General features: G+C 41.9%; 1 protein-coding gene across 1 annotated transcript; it reads right to left on the bottom strand.

Annotated features, from left to right (window-relative positions):
- Positions 1-3130: 3130 nt before the first annotated feature.
- Positions 3131-12084, bottom strand: GATAD1 (GATA zinc finger domain containing 1). Its single transcript, XM_081147339.1, has 5 exons — positions 11593-12084; positions 10774-10899; positions 9187-9246; positions 6286-6469; positions 3131-4679 (listed from the first exon to the last, which is right to left on the bottom strand). Exons 1-5 carry the CDS (start codon positions 11851-11853, stop codon positions 4489-4491), a joined length of 822 nt encoding a protein of 273 aa, XP_081003465.1. The 5' UTR covers positions 11854-12084; the 3' UTR covers positions 3131-4488.
- Positions 12085-17779: the final 5695 nt, after the last annotated feature.

Here is a 17779-nt window from a genome sequence, read left to right as displayed (position 1 = left end):
GTTGGGTGTCGTCCTGTGCACCAAGAGGTCACTGGTTTTAGGTCACTGGTTTGATTCCCATCTGGGCACAAGCCTGGATTTCAGGCTCCACCCCCAGTAGGGGGAGTGCAGGAGGCAGCTGATGGATGTTTCTATTTTTCTCTCTCTCCCTCTAAAAAATCAATAAAGACACATTTTTTAAAAAGAATTATATTTCCTCAGTAGTACCTTCATCCTCTATTCTAAAGTTACTGAGGTGTTTTGCTCACATCTTCCCAATTCATGGGAAGAAATATTTAAGGTGTTGTTTTTCAATCCTTACCTGAGGATATGTTTTCATTGATTTTAGAGAGAGGAAAGGGGAGAGAGAGAAACATTGATCAGCTGCCTCCCATTCTCGCCCCAACCAGGGATGGAACCTGCCACCTCTTTGGTGCACAGGACGACACTCCAACCAACCAAGACACCCAGCCAGGGCAAGGTGTTTAGGTGTTTTTGTTATAAATCTCCTCCCTTCTCTCCAGCTTCTAACATAGAAGTCAGAGTAATTTGAAATAGTGATGTCATAAGAAGTTGAGGCTATGAATGTAGTTTTTCTGCTTACAGTGTGTCATGTTGACTAAGAAACACTAGTTAATGATTCCCACTTCTTTAAGAGAAAAAAGAAAAGGGAAGAGAGAGTTGTTTGGTTTTTAATTTTATATACACATTTTTTGAAAGGTAGATATTAATTTCTTATAATCCAATCTGTTCATCTTTCCCTTAGTGATCTCCTTCATTACTTCCCATTTAAAAAAATTTATCAAAGTAATACATATACATAGGTTAAAAAAAAAAAGGCCAAATAATTCTATATAGCTTATAATGAAAAACAGCAGGGCCCTGCCATATCCATCAGGGTCTCGGCATCGGGACTTGATGGGAGAAACAGGATGGCAGAATAAAGGAGCTGTGATAGAGATTTTACCTGACGCGATTGTGGGAACCTGTTGGAGTCGGTGTAAGGCTTTTGCTTCTGCGCCTGGGGTCTAAAATCAGAAGGGCAGGGTCTGGAAGGGGAGACAGACTTGAAGTGGAGGAAAGACAGGACAAACTCGAACCTGCATCAGTCTGTCACGCTTGCCAAGCCTCCAACTTGGATGATGCAGGTGCCTTTCAACACAGAGCCAAACGTGCACCGGGCCCAGGGGCTGAGGAAGCCGAAAAAGGTCACATCTGAGTTCTTTCCTAGAATCACTAAGTGAATATATGAAATTAACTCATTCCCTGAATTTATTTCCTCAACGTGTCATTTATCTCCTTTGCAAGGGTGTAAGAATTGCGATTTATTAAATGTTCTATATACTTATGGGCTAGAAATTGGTAGTCCCTCACCAGCCGGGCAGTCTGCAAGCAAGTATGTGTCTGTGTATGCACGCTCATTGTAGAAAAGTTGGAAAATATTGAAAAGTATAAAGAAAAACGCACATTAATGCACTGTAACTTAGGCATTCCCCTCCTTTCTCCCTGGAGCTGACCTCTTGGCTTATATTTTTGGGCGGTAGGTAGGAGATACACCCTCCTACAAAAGGTATGGTTCACATCTGTTATGAAGTAAAAAACAGTTCCTAAAATATCCCAGGGTGGGAGCAAGACAAAATCCACAAAATGCCCCTCCCTTTTCTGGTCCATGGCAGAACACAATTCTGAGTATGTGTAATGTATCTATGTATTTATGCACACACACACATACATAAAATAATATTTTTATCCCAGTGTCCTTCTTTCACTTACTTATGGCTGAAATGCAATTGTGATTCAAGTTTCTCTATGGAAAACTTAGTCCTGGAAAGCCTTTCACAGCCAAGAACCTGAATGGTTTGGGATACTTTTTTCAGTTACTCATGTTAAGATTTGTGTAAGAGAACTAGTTAAAGATCATCTTAAAAACATCCTGTTAAATCAATCTTAAAACAACCTAATACTAATCAAGAAAATAACAATTTGAAATTCTACTTGAGTTGGCTGTTCAAAAGAGAATTTGAAGTTTAAGCCAAAGTTAGTATAAACTAATATTAATTAAAACAACAACAGGCATCTTTTATTTTTAATTTTTTAAATTGATTTTAGAGAGAGGAAGGGAGAGGGGTAGAAATATCGATCAGCTGAATGAAACCAGTGACCTCTTGGTTCATAGGTTGACACTCAACCACTTAAACACCCTGACCGGGCCAGGCATCTTTTAAGAACATCTAACTTGAATTCTCCTCCCGTAAGCCGGGACCTGGGTTAGGTGTTGTGGGAGTTACAAAGCTGAGTAAGTAAAACACACCATCTCTGCCCTCCAGGGAACACAGGGGTGGGGATGGGGCCAAAAGAAGTAGAAACTTAAATGCAGTAATAATAAAATAGAGATTGAGTTCAAGGAGCCATGGGAACCTGAAAAGGTCACATGGGGAGAGGGAATTTGAGGGCCTTAAGCAAGCCACAATAGTTAGAAACAAAGATAGAAAATTTTGCATGGTATCTGTTTCTGAAAAAGGAACAGTTCAGCAGGCTGAATAAAATCTAAGCTGCCCAGCTTCAAAATAGCACAATGCTGGATGGTTCGTCAACCTTATTAGTGATATTTTAATAAGATGCAATAAAAACCAGGTATTGATTTGGGGGGAGAAAGAAAAGCCTTTGTTGAAGTTGGAGAAAACAGTATGAACAAGAACTCGGAGCCAGGAAACAGGAGTGTCAGGGGAAGCATTTCAGCTGTGGTAAGAAAGGGGAGACAGGGCTGGGAACATGGGCTGGGGCAGGCCTTTGATAACAGGGGGAAAGGTCTGAATCTTCCCTGTGAGCAGTGGGAGCTGTTGGTGTTCATTGAGGAAGAAAGTGAAAATTCAATCTATTTTAAGATACTACACAAATATCCATCAATTTATAAACAAATAGTATATACTCTGGTTTTTAAATATTTCATTTTAATAAATATTAAAATATATAAAGTGTTCATTTTATCAATCAGACATTCTTTGATTTTCCTAAAATCTATTACATATTGGTGAGGAAACTCACTCCAACTTACGAATACTGCCAACACTGCTGTCTTATGTGTGTACCATTTTTGGATAGAAGGCCCTATTTTATTGTTTAAATGAAATAAATAAATCCAATGTAAATATATTGTAAGAAAATACATTTTAATACATTGTGAAAAATACATTGTGGAAACTACACTGTATTAAAAAGTATTTTTAAATACATTTTAATACATTTAAAATACACTGAATATTAGCATTTAGATAGTTATTTACAATGGTATTTACAATCAGTTTTACTATAATTCTTGTAAACAGAAAGACAACTACATACAGAGAACTAACTATGGACACAAAACTCTCCAGCTGCTTCTTTTTAACACACAAACTGTAACTGGATAGAGAAGGGTAACAGTTAGTTAAAGGTGCTATAGATCAAAATCATTATGATTGAATTAGATCCTAGCAAATTCTCCTGGGTTAAAAACACTGGCTAAGTCAGAAGAGGAGACAAGTGTATACAATCTCCACTTCTTCCCATTTTCACACTGTCGCTCCCTGACTTAACTGACTTGTGCTTGAAGTAAACATGTAGCTGAATTCTGGGAAATTTCATATACAACAGGTCTTTTAAGTCCAAGGCATTGTTTAAGCCTATTATTATGAGTTCACAGCAGGTGGTTTAACTTTGGGGTAGACTTTTTTTAGGTATCAATGCTAACAATCCATTAGACTTTTATTTTTAATTACAAAATTTTTTTAAATTTATTTTTCAATTGTAGTTGACCTATTAATCATTTTTAGGACTGTCCAATAGTTGTTCTAATGGTAGTCAAGGAACGACCAATTGGGGTGCCTACACCATTCATATTTCCTGTGTGCTTTTAGTGAGGTTAACTGTCCACACTATAAAATTTTATGGTTTCATTGAAACCCTCCTTTTGACTGAGAAAGTAGGTGAGGTCAATGCTGTTTATTAAGATCAACAAAATGATTCCGAATCCCTGTTCTCTACAGAATTAGATGAAAGTTTTAAACGGCCTGGGCTAGTAAAATTATCCACCAGTCACTTTCCTTCAGGTTAAAGCAGCCAGCAGTCTGCCACAGCATTTTCTAGATGAGAAAATAGAGCTTTGTGTAACACTATGACAGACACCGGTGGTCACAGCTATATTTTATTGGGTTCAGTCCTTGGTCAGAAGTCCAAATCTTAATTCATATTGTGTTCTTATAGAAAAATACAATCCATTTTATGTTTCTAGAAATAAATTATGGATATAAATAGACACTGTGTTCCTAATGGAAAATACACATACAGAATGTAATATTTAACTTCAAAATATATTTAATCTTTTCTATCCTTTTTAGGTAAGAAATAAGCTAATGCTTCCTGTAACTTTGTAGTCACTTTTCCATCTAAGAATTTCATTAAATAAACACGTGGCATATCTTGTAGCAGTATGAAGAGGTGATAACTGGAAATCCAGTCTTACTTTTGAAACTACAAATGGTTGGCAACCGTTTCCTTAATAGCTATTGCAGGAGTCGGTCCAACGTGAGTCCATACATAGCCCTTCTCTGGCCTGGTGGGAACTGTGGGAAATGGTGATGAGCGTGATTTGAAATACTCAGAGGGCGCGTGACAGACAAATTCCAAGTACTCCATCTTCCTTGGAAGGTCCTCCTCTGGTCCTAAAGGAAGCCAACGGAAAGGTCAAACACATTTTGAACATACATATCGTTATCACAAAGTGTTAAAATACCTAGACTCTAGGAGAAACCACTCTGGTGGTGACCTGACATTAGCCCTTGGAACATGTATTACTCTGAGGTTACTCATCTCATTTTTTCTACTTTAACCACTTAAGGAACAGTGACTCAATATAGAAAGGAATCTTAAAATAATATTTAGCCTTATATAGTGTTTATTATATGCCTGCACTGTTCTTAGTACTATACATATGTCAATACTTTAAATCCTCACAAAAGCCCTCTGTGGTGAGCACTATTATTATTCCCATTTTACATATGAGGAAAATGAGGCAAGGAAGATTCAGGAACTTGCCCAACATCACACAGCTAGTAAGTGTATGGGCTATGAACCCAGACCGCCTGGCCCTGGAGTTTGTGCTCCAGGGTCTGAGGAGGAGGAGGAGGTGGGAGAGGAGACCAGAGCTGACTCTGTCCCATCACTGCCTCTGCTGAGAATCCTATCCAATAGATCAGGTACGTGAAAGTCCACCGTTTCATGTACTCACAAGCAGAAGACTAAAACTGGTCATGTGTGAAACCTGACATGCAGGAGAGTAACAGTGGGATGTCATTTGTCCCTGAGTTCTCACTGAAAAAATTTTGTATGCTTTTCCTCAGAATGCAAAAGTAATGCATGGCCATTGCAGAAAGATTAAAAAGTTGAGTTTAAAAATTCTGAACACTTTCAAAATTGAATTATCAGTAACTTCTTTTGAGTTTACATAAAAAACTGTACCATTTCTTTTGGCAGCACTGAAATGAGTAAGAGTACAGTGCTGCTGTTCTGATGATCAACAGTGGTAATTATAAAAGGTCTAGAATGATGTGTGACATGTAGAAAGATGCATATTGAGAGTATGTAAGATTCTGAAAATAACCGTGATAGTTCCTTCAGAAATTATTTTTGAGTAGATTTTTATAAGTAACCTAAATAACCTAGTTCCTGAGCAATAAATTCTTTTAATAGTTTAATCCTGGATCACTTAAAAAAAATCTTATCTATATCACTTTTTAGTAGGTGCATGCTGCCCTAACTCTAAACAACTGACAGCACTCAAACCCCAGCTGGATAAAATGTCTTTCATGTTTCCTATAAAGCTCTCTACTTTATTGTACTTAATGCTTCTTTGTTATGGACTGAACTATAGCCCTCCCAAATTCATATGTTGAAGCCCTAACCCTCAAGTGATGGTATTTGGTGACGAGGACTTTAGGGAGGCGATTAAAGTTAAAGGAGGTCATAAGGGTGGGACCCTAATCCGCTAGGATTGTAATTCTTATAAGAAGATGAGACTGGAGGAGGAGTGTGCACTCTGGGAAGGTGGTGGTCCACAAGCCCGGAAGAGAGCTCCACCAGAAACCAATCCTGAGAGCACCTTGATCTTGAACTTCCAGCTTCCAGAATGGTGAGAAAATAAATTTCTGTTGTTTAAGTCATTCAGTCTGTGGTATTTTGTTATGGCAGTTCAAGCAGACTAATGCATTCTTATACATAATAATAGAGGCTTAACTGGGTTCAAGAACCTGCACCATTTGTCAGACTCACCTATGATGTAGGAAGCAGGATCGAATTGGTCTCTGGGGCTAGAAAGAGTGGGAATGAGCCACGTCAGTGCTGCGCTCTTCTCACAGTACTGGTCCTGGATAAAACCCCTGATCTGAGCATAGTAGGGTTTTCCATCTTGTTCATCAATCACAGAAACAACATCTCCAATTTGGTAATAGACTCCCTGGGCGAAATAAAAGATAATCCCATAGTTAAAATAAATAGAACAGCACCACAGCTATGAACTGAAACTTCCTTAATATAAAAGCAAGAGTTTTCAAAGTCGTCAATAAAAGGTCTCTGAGACGGACTAATGTACTGATGTTTATATGGTTGATGCCAATTCTAAAGTTGTTTCACTTTTGAATGAAAAAATTTCACACACACACAACTTGCATCTGGAGAACACGTGTTTATAAAAATACTTTGATTTCCTGTCACAACAGTACTGTCCCTACTTTTCTGCCTAGAGCCACTGACCTATAGAAATGCTAAGTGACTTGCTGAAAGCCACATAAGGCAGAGCAGCAGCTGAGGCTCCTATACCAGCTTGGCTGTCTATCTCTGTACTGGCTTGAAAATCTGGGCTTATCTGGTGAAAATATGCTCTATATACCTTCCTCCTCAACCATCAATTAAGGAAAAGAGATACTATAAATCCAAACCAAAAAAAAAAAAAAAAGTTAGAAACTTCCTGGCCAGTGTGGCTCAGTTGGTTGAGCATTTCCTGTGCAGGAAAGGTCACAGGTTCAATTCCCCAGTCAGGGTACATGCCTAGGTTGAGTGCTTGATCCTGATTGGGTGTGTGTGGAAGACAAGACAATCGATGCAATGTTTCACTCACTTCAATGCTTTTCTCTCTCTCCCTCTTGCTTCCTAAAATCAATTAAAAAATAAAAATTTTTTAAAAGGGAAAAAATTATTTAAAAAAAGAAATGATAGACTCTTTTGATTATAATCAGTCTTCAGGGTAGGTTTACCCTCAATTTACCATACCGCTCCCCAGTCTCACTGGCACCTGTTTTTTCCCTTCCTGTTCACTGTGATATCCTCCCACGAGACAGTTACTGGTGTTTTCCGGCATTCAAGGCCTCGTCTTATCCATACTCTGCTTCACACCCAACTAACTAATCTGTGCATGTCTTGTGTTTAGGCCTCTTATACCTCTTCCCTGGGTCCTGAACTGGAAATAATCTCTCATTTGTGCATCCATAATGGCTGACCCAAATATTTATGACACTCAGCACTGCCTCAGGTGGGTGCGAGGACCAGTCTGCAGGTGTGATTCATCGCTCCTTCCCTCGAAGGGCCTTGACAGCAGGTGAAGCTGCTGGGTGTGCACCTCAACCATAAAAATGACTCTGAGAAAACATTTCCAGTCACTGAGCTGTGACATGAGCACCTGACAGGGCAGGAGTTTCTCCTGTGAACACTTTATCCATGTGTCGGAGGGTGACTGTTGCATCTGGATCATTATGGATGGGTATAGTCAATGGGGGCCACAATCTACTACCTGCTGGTGCATGGACACAAAGTAGACAGTAATAAGTTACTGACACTTGCAATAGCAGGTCTCATGTTCTTTCCATTGAAACATGCCTAAAACTCATTAGTACACTAAGTTCTTAGCTCAGTCAGTTGCTTAGAAACTTAATCTGTTCAGCTGTGAAAATAATGCACATATTTGAAAATGTGATGATAATTTTTACTATTCATTGAGTGCTTACTCTGTTCGGTGCTTAACATACACAATCTCACTTGACCCAATGAAGTAGCTTCTATTTACAATCCCTATTTTATAGATGAAGAAACATCAGAGAGGCTGGTCCTAGCCCAATCACACAGTCACTTGCCTAAGCAGTAGAGTCAGGAGCTGAGCTCTGGATTTGGGCTCTGGCATCATCAGGTGGCCTCGCTCTATGACTGGTTGGCTATGTGCTCTTGGACAAGATAATTAACCTCTCTGTGACCCATGTCCTCATCCATAAAATGGGGATAATAGTACCCACTTCATGGAGTGGATTGAATGAAATAAAGCATGTGAAACATGCACCTAAGTGCCTGATAAATAGCAAGCACACTAAACTTTAGCTATGTATTATTAGCTATGAAGAGCTGGAAATATAGGAAAAATGTTTGCTTGTGTATAGACTACACAGATTCTGGGCTAACAAAAAGGGGTGCATTCAACGAGTATAATTGCTTGTGTTTCCCAATGTTCTGTGCACTTAGGTCAGGTACAAAGCACTAACTCACACCACTGCCCCTAAGGGACAGTAACTAATGGTTACTGCCTGTGCCAGGTCTGCCAGGCCTTAGAGGTCTTTTCTATGCTCCAACTGCATTTCTAATTTTCTGGTTCAAAAATAATAAAATGTCACTAAGGTGTCTAATGTCCATGGGCTCTGGTCCTAGGAAACCTAACCTTCTGTCTTTATTCAAAACATCTTGGGACTTTCTGACCAGGGACTTCCAGTAGGTGCTAATCCTCACTGCTCTTATCCTCTCACTTCTGCTTAAAGGCATTTTAGAATCCCAGTGCCAACTCTACCCACTAGACATCCTCTACTAGTCTCAATCCCCCCTTCAATGTCATCACATTGACTAGGATGGCTCATTCTTTCACGGTTCCACGCCATACACTAGCATTTTAAAAACAATTCCCATGATCTACGTTAAAAATTTCTTAAGACCCTCATCATAATTCAATAGGCAACTTCGCCTCCCACCCCAGCTCTGGATGAGATATTTCATAATAGCTACCTCTGGGAGAAATAGCTTAGAAAAAACACATAATCACACTTTTTACTGAGTATCACAGACCTTCAGACCAACCCAACGTTTTAATAGCACATTATCCAGTAAGCCCAAATCTTCCTCTGTAACTCTACAGATGTTTACCTTGTAGAAGATTGATTCTGCAGTGATTATGGTGGAAACTGACTCAGGTGCTTTGATGGGCTGTGGGGGAAAAGTAAAAATATTAGCACATTCATACTGTGTATGTGTGTACAGGCATTTTCCCAGCCATATATGAGAGTTCTGTAATTTGAGAAGCACTAAATCTGTTGTTTGGTGACAAAAACTGCCAAAAGACAAATGATTTTCCGAATGTTGTGGCAAAGTGCATTATGATTATTTCCACTGCTATTTCTGCTAACACTAGCTTAAAATTTCTGGGAACTGGAGGACAAACTTCTGATTATGCTGCTGAAGGTTAACACAGCCCTCTCAGAGCTTTATTACATATTAATATTTTAGCTATAAAAACATACTGCCTCTAATGGCCTGAGCATGAAAGAAACAGAATAAAAAATGGGTAGGTGAGCACTAAGTGAAAGTGTTTCCTTGATGACATTTTCCATCTCAACCTATGGAACCAGCTATGATATTTGACATCAGCAGAACTCATTTTCTAGCAAGGCTGAACTATGGCTAAAAGAAACTTCTTTGGGAGTTCTTAGTAATCTGCCACCACCTGCCCATCACTGAAATCCGTTCTTAGGCTGAAATACACACTTTTATGCCACAATAGAGAAGGCAGGCCTCCCCAAATGTCTTGATCTCATTCTTGAAGAGGCTGCTAGAGAAAATGATACTGAAATAATTGCAGAGAACATATTCTACCATACTTAAGAGGAAAACATGTTTAAATGATACAGCTATAACCAAGTGAATATTTACTTAACATGTTTTGTCTAGTCAATGAATGCCTCATTTTTAGAAGACTAAATTATAAAAATTTTAAATAAATTAGGGACAACTACTCTCAATAAGAAAAGAATCCACAATCTGCACAACATACTGGAGGCCCCTTTGTGTTTTATGAATGAATATGCCTTTACCAGTAAGTCAACCATTCCTGTTCTGAAAAGGAAAGAATACCATCTGAGATTTTAAAAAATTGTCTATAATGCATTGCCCCTTGTGTTTGACCATATATCCCCTCGTGTTTACAAAGATAATGAGAATTCACTGCACTAAAAATGTGCTTTAACTACCCCCCCCACAAATCTTTCAACAATCTGTTTTCTTATAGCAGAAGAGATAAAAGTTTGAAAAAATTTTAATTCATATTCATCAAACTGATCATATGTCATAAAAATACATTTTCTGAGCTATAATAACAAACAAATATGGAAATGAGTTCCAGTATTTATTTACTTATATCTTTAAAGAATGAAAGTAAGTTTCCTAGTGTACTTGGTCATACCATAGTCCTTTGCATAAAGAGCCCAATTAAATGCACCCGAGGTTTATGTTTCTTCTAGACTCCTAATGCATATTTCCCAGAGGAAAACGAAAAGTTAAGCCTCTGGCCACGGAGCTGAAAGAAGCCTCTTTAGAAGTCTGGCCCACTCCCCAGAATACAACAAAAGAGCTCCCAAGGGGAGGGTTAAAAGCTCAGTGGTAGGAGATGAAGGCAGTGGCGGGACACATTACACACAATGCTACTGCAGTAAAAAGCACTATCTACAATCATCTTACATTTTTTAATTTAAAAATATGTCTTCTCCCTTTTCCTTTGGTGGAAACTTTCTTTTCAGCGGCTGGAGCAGATTTGTACTTAGTGTTTCTGAGCCGAGCAGACCTCCTGTGAATTTCCTGTTTGCTCTGTTACATAAAGAATAAAAAAGAGAAAGAAATAAAAAGTGTGGAAAGGTGGCTGTCGCGATACCACCATCTCGCAAGGATCCCAGAGTATGCACTTTAGACGGAAATTCAAAAATTTAAGTAAGAGTGCCGCCTTTTCTTTTCATGCTGGGCAATCACATGAACTGGGCTCATTAACGCGGGGAGGGCCCTCGGCAAGCATCTCGAGAGCCCCCCAAAAGGCGGGAGCTGCTTGCAACAGGGCAAAGGGCAGGGCGAGGAGTAAGGCTATTCATCTGTAACGGAGGAAACCCCAACCACTCCCCTGCCCAAGGCCCGCACCTCCTTCCGACCGGGAACACTGACGGCCCAACAGGACATACGGACGAACACCCTTTACGAGCAGGGACAAGTCCGGCGGCACGGCCCCAATTTACGTATCTGCGCACGCGTGTGGATGAGGAGACGTCTGGTTGCTCCCCAAAATATTATTACAACTGGGGGATTTCCAAAAGGTTTTTAATTATCTTGCTTCTTTAGACCATCAATTTCTCACAAGAAAAGGTGTTTAGATTCGGAGGAACCAGTTATGGTCTCGTCAGGGGGTGTGGCGGCGGCCGGGCCCGGCGGGGACGCGGCGCCCCGGGAAGCCCGCGCCCACCCCGGCCCGCGCCCGGCCCGCCTCCGGCGACGGCTGGGGACCGAGGAGCTCACCTGCTTGCCGCCCCCACCCCCGTTGCTCTGCGAAGGGGCGGCTGAGGTGCTGGCGAAGGTGGCCGCCCCGAAGCCGCCGCCGCCGCCGCCGCCGCCGCTGCCCCCTGTCCCGCCGGCGGCCCCGGAGCCGGCGCCCCCGCCGCCCGCGCCGCCCCGGCCCGAGCAGTGGTGGCAGAGGATCTCCCCCTGCGGGCTCTTCTTCCACATGGACGACGACGTGGTCTTGCAGACGCTGCAGGTGGGCTTCAGGCCGAGGGGCATTGTGGCCGGCTCGGGCGGCCCCCGCGGGCGCAGCGACACGGGAATGGCGACCGCCGGCCCCGGCCGCCCAATGGCCGGCCCGCCACGTCCAACGACAGGAAGAGCGGCTGGGGCGCGGGCGCCGAGCTGTCCACGCCGGGACCAGGCCGCGGCCGCTGTCCCTGGAGGCAGGAAGCGGATCCCGCTCCTCCGCCTGCACCAGCCGCGGGCCGCCGAGCGCCGGGAGGCGGGGCCGGGGCGGGGCCTGGCCTGGGAGCAGCGCCGAGCGGCAGCCCCGAGGCGCTTCCGGCGGTGGGCGGGGCCCGCGCCGCTCCCGGCCCGCCCGGCCGGAAGTGCCCCCCCGCGGGGCGCGCTGCCCTTCAGGTTGCTGTTCGCAGCTTTTGGGCCTTAGACCTAGGATTGGCAGCTACAATACAGGACGTACAATGGAATTTGAATGTCAGATAAGCAAAGGGTAATTTTTAAAATATGTGCATCCCGTTCAATATTCGTGTTTATCCGAAATTAAAACCTGACTGGGCGTCCTGCCTTTTCATTTGCTAAATATGGCACTTCCACTTGGGATCCTTTACTCAACAAAACAGAACCAGAGGAATGGGTACGTGGGACAGACTGGCAACTGTCAGAGGAAAGGGGATGAGGGGACTGGGTGAAAGAAGGGGAGGGGGTTTGCCAAAGAGCATGTGTGCATAACCCACAGGCCGACCGCAGGGTGGCGATGCCAGGGGGCGGGGGTGGGAGCCGGGTGCAGGGGGGCGGGGGGGGGCAGTGGGACATCTGTAATAGTGTCAACAATAAAAATAAAGTTTAAAAAAGTTATAGTTTAGACCTCCAAATACTTAACTGGTTTTATATGGATTATATGCATGGACGTGTATGCGTCAGGAGCTGCAATAGACATTTCAGCCTCAGATGTCAAGCACACATTCATTAGCCATTGGGTGATGGCATCGTGCTTGAACAGTATGCCAGTGAGAGGATGAGAGTGGAAAAGGCAAATCACTGGCTTGGCGTTGTTGGGAAACCAATTGAACCCCCCGGACTCCCAGGAAGGGTCTTGGGACTTCCTGGGCCACCCTCCAGAACAGCTGGCTTAAGACAAGCTCATTGTGAAAAGCCAGCCCCCTCTGTTACTGTCTAGTGAGTACAGGCCTCGCCAGGAAAAGGAGTCTCTCCTCAGCTTCACTGGGTAAAGTTGTGGTTGCACACCTGTTTTCACCAAACTGGGTTTTTTGGACTTGACATTTTTGGAGAGATCTTGATGTGGTGTTGGTGGTGTGGGTCGAGCAGGAGATGGGGAAGACAAATGTACTGAATGCCTATGATGTCACAAAATCTCACTTTGTGCTTATGACCACTGTGGAACAAGATATTATTATGCCTGTTTTACTGTTAACTGGTCAACGGAGGAACCATGATTTGGACTGGCTGCCAGCACAGTGGCTGCTCTTGGCATCACATCCAGACCGGCCTTTACAGCAGCCCTAGGGCCTGGGCTGTGGCTCCGCCATCCTCGCTGTGAGTCTGACTTTCCCCAATGGTAAAACAGAATATTAACTACTTTTTCCAGGGCCGTTCTGGGGATTAAGACTGTAAAAGTGGTTGAGGAGAACAGGTAAAGAACGTTGCTTCCTTATTTTAGAACAATACACTCTGAGGGGCATCTAGGTATGAAATTTCATGCTCCCTAATTCCCTTCTCCTGGTAATGCATTCCCCTCTGCATCTCATCTCCAAGTTACTCCATCTCTTCACTGAAAACTTAGGCCCCTGGCTCAACAGCTTCCTCTCCACCAAAGGACACTCTCCTGGTTGGGGCAAATAGCTACAGGCATATCCACTGAACTCCATATTTTCTCCATTTCTCCTCATTCTGCTAATTTCCATCTCCTGTTCTTGGCAGCTCCCTGGTCATACCTTCTACCCTTCTGAGATAATCAGGAAGAACTACATTTTTTCCTTGTCAATTTTTTTTACAATCTTTGAAAATGAAGTATAATACACATACTGTAAAGTACCCAACTCATTCCTACACAGCTTGATTATCACAAAGTAACCACAATTGGACAACCAAATTAAGAAATAGAACATTCCTACCATAAGGGTCTCCCCCTACCCCACATTTGCCTTATATACAGAAAGAACCACTCTAATGACTTCTAACACTGTAGATTTTGTAGATTCCCTTTGTCATGTTAAGGAAGTTTCCTTCTATTTCTATTTTCGTCTCGAATGTAGAATTTTATCAAGTAATTTTCTTTACGAGATGATTGTAATGCTTTTTTATCTTTATCTATTAACGTGGATTACACAGATTTCTGAATGTTAAATTAATATTGAAACTCCTAGAATGAATCCAACTTGGTCGTGATGTACTATCCTTTTCACATATTACTGGATTTGGTTAACTAATATTTTAAGATTTTCGCATGTATGTTCATGAGTGAGATGTGCTTATAATTTTATTTTCTTATAATATCTTTGTCAGGCTTTGACATCAAGGTTATATCAACCAAAGTAAGGACTTTGGATTTTATTATGAGTGAGACAGGAGTCTCTTACATATGCTGATATGAAAAGATCTCAGATATCATTAAGGGAAGGGGAGCCATAAATTTAACCAAGGAGGTGAAAGAACTGTATACTGAAAACTACAAGACATTAATGAAAGAAACTGAGGAAGACACAATAAATGGAAAACTATTCTGTGCTTATGGATTGAAAATATTAATATTGTTAAAATGTCCATGCTATCAAAAGCAATCTATAGATTCAATGCAATCCCTATCAAAATTCCAGTGGCATTTTTCACAGAAATAGAACAAATAATCCTAAAATTTTTATGGAACCACAAAAGACCCCAAATAGCCAAAGCAATCTTGCGAAAGAAGAACATAGCTGGAGGCATAACACTTCCTGATTTCAAATTGTATTGCAAAACTATAGTAATCAGGATAGTATGGTATTGGCATAAAAGCAGACACAAAGATCAATAGAACAGAATAGCCCAAAAATAAACCCATGCATATATAGTCAGTTAATTTATAATAAAGGAACCAAGAATATACAATGGGGAAAGGACAATCTCTTCCATAAATGGTGTCAGGAAAACTGGACAGCCACATGCGAAAGAATGAAACCGGATCACTATCTCCTACTCTAAACTAAATTTAACTCAAAATGGACTAAAGATTTGAACATAAGACCTGAAACCATAAAACTAGAAGAAAACAAGCCCCTTGACATCTAAATGGAATCTTAAAAAAAGAACTAAAATAAAAAACTCAAGCTCATAGATAGTCTTGGCAATGATTTCTTTTTGAAACTGACACCAAAAGCAAAAGTAAATAAGTGGAACTACATCAAACTAAAAAACTTCTGCACAGCAAAGGAAACCATCAGCAAAATGGAAAGGTAACCTACCAAACAGGAGAAAATATTTTGCAAATCATGTATCTGGTAAGGGGTTAATATTCAAAAAATATAAAGAATTCATGTAACTCAATAGCAAAAAACCGAACAATCTGATTTTTAAAAAGGAGCAGAGGACCTGAATAGACATCTTCCAAAGAAGACATACAGCTGGCCAACAGGTACATGAAAAGATATCCAACATCACTAATCATCAGGGAAATGCAAATAAAAAATCACAGTCAGATATCTCCTCATATGTTTTAGAGCTGAGCATGTTGATAAAAGGAAAACTTGTGCGCTGTTGGTGGGAATGTAAATTAGTGCAACCACTATGGAAAACTGTATGCACTTTCCTCAAAAAATGGAAAATAGAACTCTCATATGATTCAGCAGTTTTACTTCTGAGTGTTTGTTTATCCGAAGAAAATGAAAACACTAACTTGAAAAGATATGTACGCACTCATGTTCATTGCAGCATTATTTAAAATAGCCCATATGTGGAAGCAACCAAAGTGTTCATCAATCGATAAATGGATAAAGAAAATGTTCTTTATCACACAATGGGATATTATTCAGCCATCAGAAAGAAGGAAATCTTGCCATTTAGGACAACATGGATGGACTTTGAGGATATTATGCTAAGTTAAGTAAGTCAGACAGAGAAAGACAAATACTAAATCATCTCACTTATATGTGGAATCTAAGAAAAAAAACCACAAACAAAAAACCCCAAGCTCCTAAATACAGAGAACAGGTTGATGGTTGCCAGGGTGGGGGATGGGTGAAATGGATGAAGGGGGTCAAGAGATATAAACTTCCACTTATAAAATAAGTCAAGAGGATGTCAAGGGCAGGGTGACTATAGTTAGTAATACTGTATCGCATATTTAAAAGTTGCTAAAAGAGTACATCTTGTTCTCATCACAAGAAAAAAAATTTGTTAACTATGCATGGTGATGAATATTAACTGCACTTATATGTGCTCACCTGACAATCTATGCAAATACCAAACCATTATGGTGTACATCTGAAAGTGATTAATGTTATATGTCAATTATGCTTTAATACAACTTTAAAAATATATATGTCTTTATTGATTTCAAAGAGAGGAAGGGAGGGAGAGAGAGAGAGAGAGAGAGAGAGAAACATCAATGATGAGAGGGTCATTGATAAGCTGCCTCCTGCACGCCCTCCACCAGGAATCAAGCCTGCAACCTGGGCACGTGCCCTAACCGGGAATTGAGCCTCCATCTCCTGGACCCTAGGTTGATGCTCAACCCCTGAGCCATGCCGGCTGGGCTAATACAACTTTTTGAAAAGAGGGGGGAAAAAACAATTTACACAACAGTATATAGAATATGATGACTTTAGCTTTAGCCGGTTGCTCAGTGGTTGGAGCGCTGGCCCATGGACTAGAGTCTCCTGGGTTCAGTTCTGACCAAGGGGCAGCATCTTGATTACAGGCTTGACCCCGGTGGGGCCCGAGGGGAGGCAAGCACTCGACGTGTCTCTCTCGCATCGATGTGGTCCCCCCCCCCTCCACTCTCTTGGAAAACATATCCTCAGGTGAAGATTTAAAAAAAAGGTCTGATTATTTTATGTAGATTTAAAAGCTACATGTATGTGACGGGTGCGGTTTTTTTAGTCACTTAGACAAGAAACTGTTGACAATTGGTGGCAACAGAGGTGGTGAGGACACGAGACTTTCACTTTTTATTTTGGACTATTTTGTATTGTTTAAAATTTTCTCACCAAAGGCATGCATTTTAAAATTAATCAGAACAATAACGAGGCGGAAGAGAAAAAGAAGCGGGAGGGAGGGGGAAGCATCAGATGGGAAAGGAAGGGGAGGCGGTTTCTAGGCCCCGAGAGTCCCCTCACTGGAGGCGGTGGTGCCGAGTGGACGGCGCGTGTGCCTGGCTCGGGGACCGGCTGCTGAACCCCCCGGCGCAGCTCGGTGCCTTTGCAAAGTGCGGGTGGCGTTGCCCACCACAGGGCTGCGTGCGGATTTGGCCAGGTGCTGTGCTCGGCACGCAGATGTAAGTCAGTACGCGGGCTTCTCCTTTAAGCAGCAAAGCTGTAGCGTGACAAAGCTCTTGTGCAGATGGGCCAGAGCAGGGGTTTTCAGCCCTTTTCATCTCCTGGCACACATAAACTCCTAAAATTCTGCCCCACACCAAAAACGGTATCTTTTGCCGATCTGACAAAAAATATAGGCATAATTTTGATTCATTTACACCGGACGGCTATTGCTGTGTTGGCTGTGGTCATGTTTTTATTTGACAACCTAAGAGGCCAGTGCCCCTGACTAGTCAGGTGTCGCATGGTAAAGCATTCTTGCAGCACGCGGTTGCAAATCGCTGTCCGGGAGTGACCTAGAGCAGTGTACTGCAAGGACAAGTAGGACTATTAGACTGAGAAGGCAATCGAGGGCCCAGCAGGGAGGTGAGGGACATGGGTAGGAGACAAGCTCAGGAAGGCACTGCCAGCGAAGGCTTGGACCCAATCCTCCT

The sequence above is a fragment of the Miniopterus schreibersii genome (genome assembly GCF_964146895.1).
Source record: "Miniopterus schreibersii genome assembly, chromosome: 9".
NCBI lineage: Eukaryota > Metazoa > Chordata > Mammalia > Chiroptera > Miniopteridae > Miniopterus > Miniopterus schreibersii.
The sequence above is the reverse complement of the archived record's forward strand: the minus strand, read 5'-3'. Positions and strand labels throughout refer to the sequence as shown.

Coding starts and splice junctions, on each gene's coding strand:
- GATAD1 (XM_081147339.1), bottom strand. CDS start 11,853: ATGCCCCTCGGCCTGAAGCCCACCTGCAGCGTCTGCAAGACCACGTCG. Junction 10,900..11,592: donor GGGGTGGGGGCGGCAAGCAG/GTGAGCTCCTCG, acceptor TTTATGTAACAG/AGCAAACAGGAAATTCACAG. Junction 9,247..10,773: donor ATATTTTTAAATTAAAAAAT/GTAAGATGATTG, acceptor TTTCCCCCACAG/CCCATCAAAGCACCTGAGTC.